Source organism: Lipotes vexillifer, unplaced genomic scaffold (genome assembly GCF_000442215.2).
Source record: "Lipotes vexillifer unplaced genomic scaffold, Lipotes_vexillifer_v1.1 scaffold425, whole genome shotgun sequence".
Classification (NCBI taxonomy): Eukaryota; Metazoa; Chordata; class Mammalia; order Artiodactyla; family Lipotidae; genus Lipotes; species Lipotes vexillifer.
The window spans coordinates 837328-852137 of record NW_006785433.1 but is presented as its reverse complement, the minus strand read 5'-3'; the positions used below and the strand labels follow the sequence as shown (position 1 = coordinate 852137).

Sequence of the window (14810 nt, the reverse complement as noted above, 5' to 3'; positions counted from 1 at the left end):
AAAAAAGATCTTGCTGTGATTTATGTCAAAGAGTGTTCTTCTTATGTTTTCCTGTAAGAGTTTAATAGTGTCTGGCCTTACATTTAGGTCTTTAATCCATTTTGAGTTTATTTTTCTGTATGGTGTTAGGCAGTGTTCTAATTTCCTTCTTTTACATGTAGCTCTCCAGTTTTCCCAGCACCACTTATTGAAGAGAATGTCTTTTCTCCATTGTATATCCTTGCCTCCTTTATCATAGAGTAGTTGACTATATATGCCTGGGTTTATCTCTGGGCTTTCTGTCCTGTTCCATTGATCTATATTTCTGTTTTTGTGCCAGTACCATATTGTCTTGCTTACTGTAGCTTTGTAGTATAGTCTGAAGTCAGGGAATCTGATTCTTCCAGCTCTCTTTTTTTCCCTTAAGATTGCTTTGGCTATTCAGGGTGTGTCTCCGTATAAATTTTAAGATGTTTTGTTCTAGTTCTGTAAAAAATGCCATTGGTAACTTGATAGGGATTGCATAGAATCTGTAGATTGCTTTGGGTAGTATAGTCATTTTCACAATATTGATTCTTCCAGTCCAAGAACATGGTATATCTCTCCATCTGTTTCTGTCATCTTTGATTTCTTTCATCACTGTCTTATAGTTTTCTGAGTACAGGTCTTTTACCTCCTTAGGTAGGTTTATTCCCAGATATTTTATTCTTTTTGTTGCAATGGTGAATGGGATTGTTTCCTTAATTTCTCTCTCTGATCATTCGTTGTTAGTGTATAGAAATGCAAGAGATTTCTGTGCATTAATTTTGTATCCTGCAACTTTACCAAATTCATTGATTAGCTCTAGTAGTTTTCTGGTGGCATCTTTAGGATTATCTATGTATAGTATCATGTCATCTGCAAACAGTGACAGTTTTACTTCTTCTTTTCCATTTATATTCCTTTTATTTCTTTTTCTTCTCTGATTGCCATGGCTAGAACTTCCAAAACTATATGAATAATAGTGGTGAGAATGCACATCCTTGTCTTGTTCCTGATCTTAGAGGAAATGCTTTCAGTTTTTCACCACTGAGAATGACGTTTGCTGTGGGTTTGTTGTATATGGCCTTTATTATGTTGAGGCAGGTTCCCTCTATGACTACTTTCTGGAGAGTTTTTATCATAAGTGGGTGTTGAATTTTGTCAAAAGCTTTTTCTGCATCTATTGAGATGATCATATGGTTTTCATTCTTCAATTTGTTAATATAGTGTATCACGTTGATTGATTTGCGTATTTTGAGGAATCCTTGCATCCCTGGGATAAATCCCACTTGATCATGGTATATGATCCCTTTTAATGTGTTGTTGGATTCTATTTGCTAGTATTTTGTTGAGGAATTTTGCACCTATATTCATTAGTGATACTGGTCTGTAATTTTCTCTTTTGTATTATCTTTGTCTGGTTTTGGTATCTAGGTGGTGGTGGCCTCGTAGAATGAGTTTGGGAGTGTTCCTTCCTCTGCAATGTTTTGGAAGAGTTTTGAGAGGATGGGTTTTAGCTCTTCTCTAAATGAGTGATAGAATGCACCTGTGGAGCCATCTCGTCCTGGACTTTTGTTTGGTGGAAGATTTTTCATCACAGTTTCAATTTCATTACTTGTGATTGTTCTGTTCATATTTTCTATTTCTTCTAGGTTCAGTCTTGGAAGCTTATACCTTTCTAAGAATTTGTCCAGTTCTTCCAGGTTGTCCATTTTATTGGCATAAATTTGCTTGTAGTAGTCTCTTATGATGTGTTGTATTTCTGCAGTGTCCATTGTAACTTCTCCTTTTTCATTTCTAATTCTATTGATTTGAGTCTTGTCCCTTTTTTTCTTGATGAGTCTGGCTAAAGGTTTACTAATTTTCTTTAACTTCTCAAAGAACCAGCTTTTAGTTTTATTGATCTTTGCTATTGTTTTCTTTGTTTCTATTTCATTTATTTCTGCTCTGATCTTTATGATTTCTTTCCTTTTAGTAACTTGGGTTTTGTTTGTTCTTCTTTCTTTAGTTCCTTTAGGTGTAAGGTTGGGTTGTTTATTTGAGATTTTTCTTGTTTCTTGAGGTAGGATTGTATTGCTCTAAACTTCCCTGTTAGAACTGTTTGCTGCATCCCATAGGTTTTGGATTGTCATGTTTTCATTGTCACTTTTCTCTGGGTATTGTTTGATTTCCTCTTTGATTTCTTCAGTGATCTCTTAGTTATTTAGTAACATATTGTTTAGCCTCCATGTGTTTGTGTTTTTTACATTTTTCTCCCTGTAATTTATTTCTAATCTCATAGCATTGTGGTCAGGAAAAATGTTTGATATGATTTCAATTTTCTTAAATTTACCGATGCTTGATTTGTGACCCAAGATGTGATCTATGCTGGAGAATGTTCTGTGTGCACTTGAGGAGAAAGTATAATCTGCTGTTTTTGGATGGAATTTCCTGTAAATATCAATGAACTCTATCTGGTCTATTGTGTCATTTAAGACTTTTGCTTCCTTATTAATTTTCTGTCTGGATGATCTGTCCATTGGTGTAAGTGAAGTGTTGAAGTCCCCCACTATTTTTGTGTTACTGTCAGTTTCCTCTTTTATAGCTGTTAGCCTTTTCCTTATGTATTGAGGGGCTCCTATGTTGGGTGCATGTATATTTATAATTGTTATATCTTCTTCTTTGATTGATCCTCCACTGTGCCAATCTTTAACTGACAGTATAGGACATTATAAAGAACATGGATTTTGGAGCCAGACAGAGCTCAATTCAAATCTCAGCTTCATCCCTCAAAACTGTGCAGCCTTGGGTCAGTTACTAAACCCTGCTGAGCCTCAATTTTCTCATGTATAAAATGATGATATTGCCTACCTTTACTATTAATTGATAAAATTCAGTAAATTAAGAAATACAAAGATCGGTATGGTGGCAGGTATAGAGTAGATGCTCAGTGCATATTAACTGTTAGTAGCATCATGCCCTATATTATAATCTATGTGACAGGGCTTGTCTTACGGTAAAGGTAACCCCCCAAAAAATATTCTAGGTAGTTTATGTTTGTAAAATGATATTATCATTCTAATGCATTTGGTTTACTCCTTTCCCATTATATTAAATTATTATTACTTGGATTATGACTAATTAACATTCATATTAAAAACATATTTTATAACACAGACTGCTTTCTCTTCAATCTATATTATGTGTAGACAGCTGTTTAAATTGGTTTTATGAGATCAAGGTCAATTTTTTAAAATAATAAAAGTCAATTGCTGAGCAGTTTCTTTTCTGTCAGTTGTTATCGCCCAGTTGTCTTAACTGCCAAAATAAACAAAATCAAAAGAGATGAAGCACCCAACCAATAGATTGCTTAATTTTTTTAGATGGCCTTTCACCTGAGGATAGACAACCCAAATCAGCCTATGGACATGGCCTCAGAATATTATTGACCTCCACCATCTTTAATTGCATCAAACAAATAAGTGGACAGACAAATGGAGAAATGTTCAAATAGACAAACAAAATGTGAGGAAAGGGCAGAGGTCTTGAAATGGAAAGTTCTGGCACCCCGGCTTGATATCTTTGTTTGCCAGCATACAGCATAGGGAGTTTGGTTGGTTACTGCCTCCCTGGGCCTTGAGTTTCTTATTTATAAAACAAGAGTAGTAATGCCTTCTCTGCCTGTTTCTCAGGGCTGTCATGAAACTAAAATGAAAAGAAGAATAATAAGGTGACTTGTGAGTGGTAATGAGCTATATTCATATAAAGGACTGAAACTTCTATTAAAATCGCAAGATATGTCACAGGCTTAGCCACAGCAACAATGATGACAATGACAGCAATAACACAATACCAAAATGATAACCGTCAGGACCACATAGGGGGAGTTTGGAGACTGCAGCAAATGTAGGCTAAGAGGAGACTCCAAGGGCTATTTTGTAGGATTACATGCAGAAGTGAAACCCATGGCTTAACCTGTTAAACAGAAATGAAGAGTGGGATGCCGGAGGATTGGAACAATTTCTGGTTCTGAGCGGAAAGATGAAAATCACCGCACAGCTGATCCCTGATTTCCTAATTACTGTTTCCTGGTCTGAAGTTCCAGGCAATGGGCAAATAAACTTCACCCTTTGCAAATATTATGCTTAACATCTTCTTATCAGCTTTCAGAGCCTCTGGACATGATGAGGGAAGCTGAGAAACTCCAGGCAGAGGGGTGTTTCCCTGCTTGGGGAATCTCAAAGATACTTAAAAGGCCTATGATGGAGTCATTCTTCTCACTGTGTGATGAATAGCTTCAGAACTTGTCAGGAGATAATGGGATTTTCCATTTTCTGGCCTGACATAAAACTTATCAGTAACCTCTTTATTCCTCATTATTGCTGCCTTCATCTGCTGTTTTGTATCTATTATGTTATATAACTTTCTCACAGCCTATTGATCTAGGTTCTCTAACTGAGCAGGGGTCTCACATTCTACCATCGTTTGTCTTTTACATTTTTTCTAACTTGAATTTCTGAACTTATAGAATTAATAAAGTAAGCAACCCTCACTTTATACAATTTGAATACTGGAAGTTATGGGATTTTCAGACCGTCTTCTGAGACTAGCTTGACTATTAGGTCCTTCAGAGACTAGACTTGGGGGCTAGAGAGGCTCAAGTTCAATTTCCATCCCTGTTTCTTTATTTTATTTTATTTTATTTTATTTTATTTTTTGGCTGTGTTGGGTTTTCGTTGCTGCGCGTGTGCTTTCTCTAGTTGCGGCGAGCAGGGGCTACTCTTTGTTTTGGTGAGTGGGCTTCTTATTGCAGGGGCTTCTCATGTTGCGGAGCACGGGCTGTAGGATTGTGGGCTTCAGTAGTTGCAGCACACAGGCTCAGTAGTAGTGGGGCATGGGCTTAGTTGCTCCACGGCACACGGGATCTTTCTGGACCAGGGCTCGAACCTGTGTCCCCTGCATTGGAAGGCAGATTCTTAACCACTGCGCGAGCAGGGAAGTCCCAGCCCTGTTTCTTAATAGATGCGGTCTTGGGCAAGTTACTTAATCAAAATGAACTTAAGCAGCAAAGTGGAAATGAAGATAATATCTGTCCTACCACAGGATGATTAAAAAGACAAGAACCCCACCCCCCCAAGTACTCAGTAAACAGTAGCTGTGATCACAGTCTAGCTCTATTTGTAAAATTGTAGAGACTACTGGAAAGGAAAAGAAAATGTGAGGCAAAAACCTCGAGACTCCAAGATGGGCCATGACAGCTAACACACCCCAGGCTGGTCATGTTTCCTCACCTTAACTTGTAGCTTGTGAAGGAAGAATTGTTCCCAGTGGCAGTTCACTCCAATTTTATACTGAAAGTCAATTGGAAGACAGGATTTATTTTTTTTAATATTATTTTGCAACCAACACATTGAAATAAATCCATTCTGTAAAATAAAAAATACAGTATTTAATACGCTCACTTGGTAACTATGAATGTGTGTGTGGGTGCACACATACACATATATTTTTTTTCTTCTAGCTTTATTGAGATATAATTGACACACAGCACTGAGCACCGTATAAGTTTAAGGTGCACAGTATAATGATTTGATTTACATACCTCATGAAATGACTACCACAGTAAGTTTATATGCATATATTTATTGGACAAGGTTAAAAGTCATTTGAAGTAACCCAGGTCTTGGAGCTTAGGGATTTAAACTATTTCTATTGTGGTTGCCAAGGGGTCAGGGATGGAGTCAGAGTTTGGGGTTAACAGATGCAAACTAACATATATAGAATGGGTAAGCAACAAGGTCCTATGGTATAGTACAGGGAACTAAATTCAATATCCTGTGATAAACCATAATGGAAAAGAATATTAAAAAGAAAGTATATACAGTATAATTGAATTAATTTGCTGTACAGCAGAAATTAACACAACGTTGTAAATTAACTATACTTCAATTTATAAAAAAGAAAAAGAATTCTATTTCTAGTTGACATATGGTTGTGAAAAGCACTCATTTATTTATTTAATAAAAAATGTGCTGAGCACTTGTTATGTACCAACTATATGCTCTCCCAAGTTTTAGATTTTATCTAATGTTTATACTGACCATAATACTCATAAGTATAGAACATATTCAGAGGAGTGGCAGTGGAACTTAGAAATGAGCTGGCCAATTGCCTTAATTTATTCATGGAAAAATTGAGGTGCAGAGAAATTTCATTGAATTTCTCAAGGACACAATGATAAGAGTAGCTATAGAAGGAAGTCTTGGACACTGTTTCTTAACTTTGGCTGCACATTAGAATTACCTGAGGAAGTTTAAAACTATTTATGCCCAGGCTGTACCCCAGACAAAGGAAATTAGAATCTCTCTGGGAGTGGGACCCAGTCATCAGTATTCTTTAAAACTCTCCAGTTGATTCCAATGGGCAAAATGAGGTTATAACCATTGCTCCATAACAATATGACGGTCTTACCATTTCTCTTTGTACTTAATTAGGTCACCTGTTAATGGAAATTCACATTTATATGTAAAGTTGTTTAAAGAAATCAAAAACAAGAAGGCGTTATGTCATAAGCATTAACCTTTCTTTCCATTGCCAACACTCTCAGATGCTTGCTTCCTAGAGTTCATTTTCTTGCAATAGCCATCTCACTGTCTTCTAGAACCTGCTGCCAGTCTAATCTTTTAGACTGTGTCTTCAGTGTCTCTTCCATAGGTTACTTTGCAAATCCATTGCTTACAAAAGAAAAGTTCTAAATACTCATGTTAGCATTTAAGGATGCATCGTCTGGTCTTTATTTATCCTTCCAGCCTCATTCTCCATTCTGCTGTCAAATAGGCTCCCTTCACTTACCCCTCCCTCACAACTAAATTGTGTATAATCTCTTTGTAATGCCTTCTTCCCTTCTCACCTGAGCAAAGTTCTCCCAATCCTCTAAGGATGCAGCTCAGATTCTTATTCTCCATGACACCTTCTGTCATCTACCCTCTCTGTATTTCTACAGCATTTCAATACTATAATTTTTACTTTATTATGTTTTCATTTCTTTGACACATGCATAATTTGACTGTATGGTACAGTTTTCCCTTTCATAAGATATTTTCTTCCCTTGTTTGGTTATCAAGTAGTGGAACGCAGAGGCTCAGTTTTACTTACATACTTAACCGTGTATTAGGCCCATGATACACGTTGCTTGAATGATGACTTCTAATAAAGAATTCCATTTGTGTAGTAGGCAAGGATAGGATTCGTTAGGAAAGGATAAATCTTAAATAAGTATACTAGGGCTCTATCTTCGCTTCTTTCACGAATGCTTCTTTAGTCACTGAACTGCTATGTATTTGCTGATCCTCAAACTGGAGATTTCTTAGTACTTCTCTTTTGCAGGTGAGATGCATAAAAGTGCAGAAAATAAGATATGTTTGGAACAACTTGGAAGGACAGTTCCAGAAAATTGGGTAAGTTGTTTGAGCATTGCATCTGGAAAGAAAAATATTATTTCAAAAATATTTTGCTCAGGGCCTCCCTGGTGGCGCAGTGGTTGAGACTCCGCCTGCCGATGCAGGGGATACGGGTTTGTGCCCCGGTACGGGAGGATCCTACATGCCGTGGAGCGGCTGGGCCCGTGAGCCATGGGCGCTGAGCTTGCACGTCCGGCAACGAGAAAGGCCACGACAGTGAGAGGCCCACATATCGCAAAAAAAAAAAAAATGCCCTTCCCAAACCTTGCTCCTCTGCCCAGTAGCTTATTTGGAATTGTGGAGCTACGAGTCTTGCATGATATTCTTCTGCTGCTCTACAATTATTATTTAACTATGCTGTCATAGTACAATACATATTTCCTAATCACAGTCAAAACTGGTTCAACCTTATTATTATAGAAACCTTGAGGAACATTATGCAGAGTAGAAAGATAACTAAGCCTGTAGTCAGAGATGCACTTCTTCCTCTATCACTTCCAGCTGTGTGACCTAGTTCAGCCCACTAAACCTCTCTGAGTCTCAGATTTCTCATCTGTTATACTGAGATGATGAGGATGTCTGTTCTAACTCCCCCACAAGGTTGCTCTGTTGAAGTGAGATAATGCATATAAAAGCATTCAATTTAATAATACTAAATAGAGCATTACAACATATTCTGATGCTGACCAGTTAAGGTAACCGTTTCCTGGACTCTCTTTTTCACTAACTGGTGACAGTCGTTCTGAGCTGGTGTAGATAAAAATATATGTGGTACCTAATCTCTTGTTCTTCTGTTGTTAGGCCTGATCCAAACTTTACATGTATCTTGGCAGAACTGAGCCAGTCTTCCAAAGAGCTAAAATGATAACAATGAGAAAGACACACTGAGCAAAATATATATATATATATATATATATTTTGCTCAGTGTGTCTTTCTCATTGTTATCATTTTAGCTCTTTGGAAGACTGGCTCAGTTCTGCCAAGATACATGTAAAGTTTGGATCAGGCCTAACAACAGAAGAACAAGAGATTAGGTACCACATATATTTTTATCTACACCAGCTCAGAACGACTGTCACCAGTTAGTGAAAAAGAGAGTCCAGGAAACGGTTACCTTAACTGGTCAGCATCAGAATATGTTGTAATGCTCTATTTAGTATTATTAAATTGAATGCTTTTATATGCATTATCTCACTTCAACAGAGCAACCTTGTGGGGGAGTTAGAACAGACATCCTCATCATCTCAGTATAACAGATGAGAAATCTGAGACTCAGAGAGGTTTAGTGGGCTGAACTAGGTCACACAGCTGGAAGTGATAGAGGAAGAAGTGCATCTCTGACTACAGGCTTAGTTATCTTTCTACTCTGCATAATGTTCCTCAAGGTTTCTATAATAATAAGGTTGAACCAGTTTTGACTGTGATTAGGAAATATGTATTGTACTATGACAGCATAGTTAAATAATAATTGTAGAGCAGCAGAAGAATATCATGCAAGACTCGTAGCTCCACAATTCCAAATAAGCTACTGGGCAGAGGAGCAAGGTTTGGGAAGGGCATTGGGTTGAATGCCAAGAGTCTGTCACTAATTCACTGTGTGGCTTTGAGCAAATGGCTTCTCCTTTACGGGCTTCAGTTTCCTAACTGTTGAAAAGGGGAGGAAAACCCTGCAAACACTTGCTAGTTCTAAGTTCCTATGATTATTGCATCCCCCTCCGCCCCATTTTGGGGTGGAGCTTTGGTGGTACTTTGAATGGACTCAGAGTGCAGCATCGGCATGATCTGGGTGCTTGCCAGAAATGCAGAATCTCAGATCACATCTCATCCTTATTGAATCAGAACCTTCCCATTCGCAAGACCACAAGGCTGTCTGTATGAACATTAAAGTCTGAGAAGCACTGCTGTAGTATTTACATTCTGTTAAGCTCTTTGGTCTGAGCATCCACGTAGAAGGCACAGAGAAAGTGTTTAGCATTCTCAACAGCCAAATAACTCATAGAGTGTTGTTGCTCTGTGTAATCAAAGAAACACATCTCTGAGTTTTCAATTAAAGGATGGTATAACTGTGGAGCTATTTTGAGAGTTCAACACCTTTTCACTCACATTAAAACAAATTCTGCAGCTTCCCAGAACTGAATAGGAGGAGGAAAAGTAGGCCCGGTATTCCTTATCAGTAAAACTGTTCCCCTGTAATGAGCCCTCCGTCTCACATCCATGGAGCCAAGAGCTGGGGAGAGACAGAGTTGAGAGAGTGCTAATCCTGAAGCTACTTGAATGGAACAATGACTAAAATTAAATACCCAAATTACCATCAGGGAAATATTTAATTCAATAAATGATCATGCTTATTGGTTTTGCACCTGAAAACCCTCCCCCTCTCCAGTTATTTTGAGAAAGATGGTGATGTTATGTAATAAGGGAGGCATATGTTGATCCCACAAGTGAGAAAGTGAACATGGAATAGTCTTTTTTTTGAATGGGTAAGAAATGAGTTTCATTTTTATTATTAGTAACTGAGTGAGCTGTGATCTCTCCCTATAGGAGGTTAATATGTGGGCCAAATACTATCGATGTTGAAATCACACCCATCTGGAAACTGCTCATCAAGGAGGTAATCAGTATTTTCTCTTGATGCTGGCTAGAAAATAAAAAGGTTAGATTTTAGTCAAATGATCAAGAATGCTACTTGTTAATAGTAACTGTAATTTGGGCTATTTTAAAAGAATGCCAAGCATATTCATATCTCTGTTGTTTCTTGTGGTCCATTTTTGCACACACATTTCCTGTTACAGCATAAGATATGATGCTCATGTGTCTATTTATCCTTTAATGACTGGATGAACACAGGGTTTCCTTTCTTTCTTAATCCTATACTTTTTATCCCGTCTCATCTTTGTGAAACTAAAATAATAATTAAAACTTAAACAACCCAATCCCTTTCTTATGGGCAACATATACAATTGCCTTAGCATCCACAACTGTAGGAAGAAAACATCTGTTCAGCCTTATTAGTTCTACTGATCTCAATGTATGTGTGGGAGGGAAAGAAAGATTTGACCATAATTTACTACATTGAATTTTTTCTGCTTGACTCTATCACTGCGCTCATTTTTCATTTTACCGTGATTATTATACTACAACCTTACAGCTGTACTCTGGGTCCTCTCCTGCATGGTACCTCCACTCCTCCTTGACTTAAAAAAGACTTGCTAAACTCCAGCTACTTTCTCAATATTTCTAGCAAGTTTTAAGTCATGAAACAGAGCAGAAGAAACCGATAAGAAAAGTTTCTGCGTGCTTGTTCCCTAACCAGAAGCAAAGATAACTGTTCCTATTTTAGAAAGATGGAAATCAACTAGAGGGAATTTGAGTAAGGGCACAAAATGTTTTTATCCCAGGCAGGATTACAACTGTTGGAGTTAATCTCTGCTTTCTCCCATAGTGTTCTAGATGCTCAATTATCTAGATTATTCCTTTCAGCTTGGCTCTCTATTTATGAGAAAATTTAGTCTTCAACTCGTACATTAATCTAAAGTACTTTAATGGCTTCAGATATGGCAATGTTGTGTCATAGAGAAGAACAACTAGAAAGCATTTTAACTTTGTAAACCTGACCAGTAGGTCAGGTTCCGAAAGCCACTCAGTGTAAACTGGACATGATAATATCTACTCCTCACACAACTGTTGTGACGGTCAACATGGTGATACATGAGGCAATACTTTGTAAATTATAAGGTGCAGTGGTGATTAAAAGTAAGGGCACTGGGGGCAGATTGCCTGGGTTCTAGTCCTGGTCTGTAACAGCTGTGGCTCTGTGACCTTGGGCAAGTTTCTCAAGATATAAGGCCCAGTTTCTTCATCTTTACAATGGAGATAACTAATAACTTCTGGATAATAAGATAATTATGGGAATTAAATGAGTAAATTCAGGTAAAGTTGCTTAGTGCAGTATCTGGCACATGGTAATCGCTGCATAAATATAATAAGAATAAGAATATTGGGTGGGGCGATTTGTCATGGAGATGATTATGGTAACAAACAAGTCAATGAATAGCTAAGTGTAAAACCTAAATATCTCCCTTGTCTTCCTGTTTTTATGCTGCCAACAGGTTTTAAATCCATTTTACATATTTCAGCTCTTCAGTGTCTGTCTGTGGTTTAGCGAAGACTATAAGGAGTATGCTTTTGCTATCATAATCATGTCATTCATTTCCATCGCTTTGACCGTATATGATCTCAGAGAGGTGAGTTTTTCTACCAATCGTATGGTCTGAGAAAGAAAGAGTTGTGACTTTGTTGAAATTTTGTATGAAAAGCGTATAATCGGAAAATAGTCATTGCCCACTCCACAACAAATGAGACCACGTTTGTAAATATCTAGCACAATAGCTGATGCTTAACAAATTCTAGTTCTTTCCTTTCCTTCCCATCCCAATCCCTAACCTTTCAAGTTATTTTTTCCTTCTCTTTAGCTTACTAAGGCTGATTAGTGAGAAGAAAATGCAAATATTTATGAATTGTGAATAAGTGAAAAAATATGTGTGGAGACTACTGATGGGTCTTGAAGATGGTGGAAAAGGGGTGAAGGTGGAGGAGTCTTTAATATTTAATAAGGAGTGTTTAATATCTTTGTCCTTTATGTTTGGTTGGTAATCATTTGTCAAAACCCCAGTCCAACTCTTGGCTTTCTTTATGCCTACACAAGGGGATCTAGGTGCTGCCAGGAAAAAAATCACACGGTGCACGTTGGTTGATTGTGCTATAAATCCATGAACACTGACCTCATCTGCACAAGCTTTCTATATGTCTCTGGTCAATGTGCTCTCCCATTCTCTGGAATTAAGTTCTCAAACCAAATCTTCCTTCAAGTTTCTGAGATGCCTAACTGCCCACATTCCACTTTTCCTCTAATTCAGCTGATAATCTATCTCATTGCTTTTTTTTTTCCCCACAAAGGTAGAAATCATAAGATAGGAATTTGCTCAGTTCCACACCCTCCTACTGCCAGATGACTTTTGTCTCTCCCTCCCTCCTGACCTGACCTCTCATTACAGAGGAGGAGGTGCCCTCTGCTTGTGCTTTTGATAGCATCCTTTTCACCATCTCAGCATGCTTACGGGGTCAATGAATGACTCTTTTCCTCATTCCCTCTCCCTAAGAGCCTTCCCATCAGCATTTAAACATGCTCAAGCCTCTCCCAACTTAAAAACAAAACAAAACAGAAACAAATGAAAAAAATCCCTTCGTTTGACCATGCTTCAAACTTCAGCTACTACTCTACCTCTTTTCTCCCTTTGACGGCAGAACTTCTCAAGCTCATTATGCATCTCTCTTCATTTACTCATCTCCCTCTCATTTCTCATCTGTATGGAGCTGGCTTCCTCTCTTATGACTCCATTCAAAGAGCTCTTGCTAAGGTCACCACTATAATCCTAAGGCTCATAGATAGTTTGTTTGTTTGTTTGTTTGTTTTTTGCCGTACTCGGGCCTCTCATTGTTGTGGCCTCTCCCGTTGCGGAGCACAGGCTCTGGACGCGCAGGCTCAGCGGCCATGGCTCACGGGCCCAGGCGCTCCACGGCATGTGGGATCCTCCCGGACCGGGGCACGAACCCGTGTCCCCTGCATCGGCAGGCAGACTCCCAACCACTGCGCCACCAGGGAAGCCCTCATAGATAGTTTTAAAATAAAAAAACAGTACTTTTTAAAACTAGCTAGTCTTTTTTCTTAATAGGAGTAATATATGGATATAATAAAAAAAGTTCACAAGAACAAAATAGTGTAAATGAGAAGTAAATACTCCTCCCACCTTAGTTCTTTCAGTGTCTGGGTCTCCTTTTAAGAGGCATCCACTGGGACCAGATGTTCTATATACTTTTAGCACTGTTAAACACATATGCGTTAATTTGTTTTATACAAATGGAAGTATACTATTATATACACTGTTATGCACTTGCATTTTTCACCTAATGTATCTTAAATATCTTTCTGTATCTGCACAAATATATTTTCTGTAAATGTACCATAATTTTAAAACCAGTCTTATATTGATGGATATTTAGGCTGTTTCTAGTCTTTTGCTATTAAAACAATGCTGCATTGAGGATATTTGCATATATATCTTTTCATACATCCACATATATGTGTTTGCAAATATGTATAAATCACAAGTATATATAATTTATATTACATGTAAATGTGTGTATAACATATCTGTATTGATAAAGAGATATAAATTTTCTATATTTGAAATTGCTTAATCATAAGCTAAATATATTTTTTTACTAGACATTGTCAAATGCCTCTTAAACAAGTAATGCCAATATACACTTCTCCCAAGAGTACATGAGTGTTTATTTTCCTTATTTTTCCAATATAAATGAAAATAGAATTTCATAACAATAATAGCATGTTTTCCATTGTGAGTTGAGCACTTGCTCATGTTTTAAGCTATTTGTATTTTACTGTGAACCGTATTCATGTCCCTCATTAATTTTTATTGAGTGGTTGGTCTTTTGCTTGCTGATTTCATGATTCCCCTCCCACAGTGTATACTTTCTTCCACAGCGTAGATTTCACTAAACCTCTCAGTTGCATTTGGCACTGTTAACTGCTCCCGAGCTTTCCCTTTGGCTTCAGTGACAACACACTCTCCACCTCTCTAGCTGCTCTTACATTCTCTTTTCATAGTTCATCCTCCTCTACCTGGCTTTTTAAAAAATGGGTGTCTCATATCAAAACAATATGAAAATGTTCACCACATAAAGGCTCCCTCTTCCTCCACCCCTCCACTTATGCAACCAGTTTTTAGTTTCTTGGGCATTCTTCCAAAAATTTTTTTGGAATATACATCTATTTTGTTTTCCTTTCTTATGTAAGAGGGAGCATAATTACACTATTTCCTACCTAGCTTTACTACTATTATTAATAATACTGTCTTGATGGTCTTTTCATGCGAGTACATTGAGTCTTCATTATTCTTATACTGCATATACTAATGACTTCTAAAGGCATAGGCTAATAACTTTCAAATTTATATATGTATTTTAAGTCCAAATATCTCTTTTGAGTTGAGACACATAGATTCAACAACCTATTTGATTCAATGTCACTTCTTCAGGGAAGATTTCTATTGGTTCATTAGCTATATATGCTCCAAAAACACATTATTGTTTTCATTTAATTGTTGATTGCAGTGATATATTTATGTGTGTGATTATTTGATTAAATGTATTTACCCAGTAGGTTGTAAATTCCTGATGCTAAGAATCATATCAGTTTTGTTGACCATTCCACCCCAACCTCTCAGCATAAAGGTTGTTCAATAAATGTTGAATGAATGTATGAATGAATAAAAGAATAGTAAGTTAAT

General features: G+C 37.4%; 1 protein-coding gene across 1 annotated transcript in view; it reads left to right on the top strand.

The window, feature by feature from the left end:
• The window catches only part of ATP13A4 (ATPase 13A4), a 143536-nt gene that overhangs the window by 69518 nt on the left and 59208 nt on the right, over window positions 1-14810 (top strand). The window contains exons 4-7 of the mRNA XM_007457594.1: window positions 7366-7436; window positions 8394-8474; window positions 9982-10051; window positions 11550-11684. Of these exons, the coding sequence (XP_007457656.1) occupies window positions 7366-7436; window positions 8394-8474; window positions 9982-10051; window positions 11550-11684 (357 nt within the window). The remainder of the gene's footprint in view (window positions 1-7365; window positions 7437-8393; window positions 8475-9981; window positions 10052-11549; window positions 11685-14810) is intronic.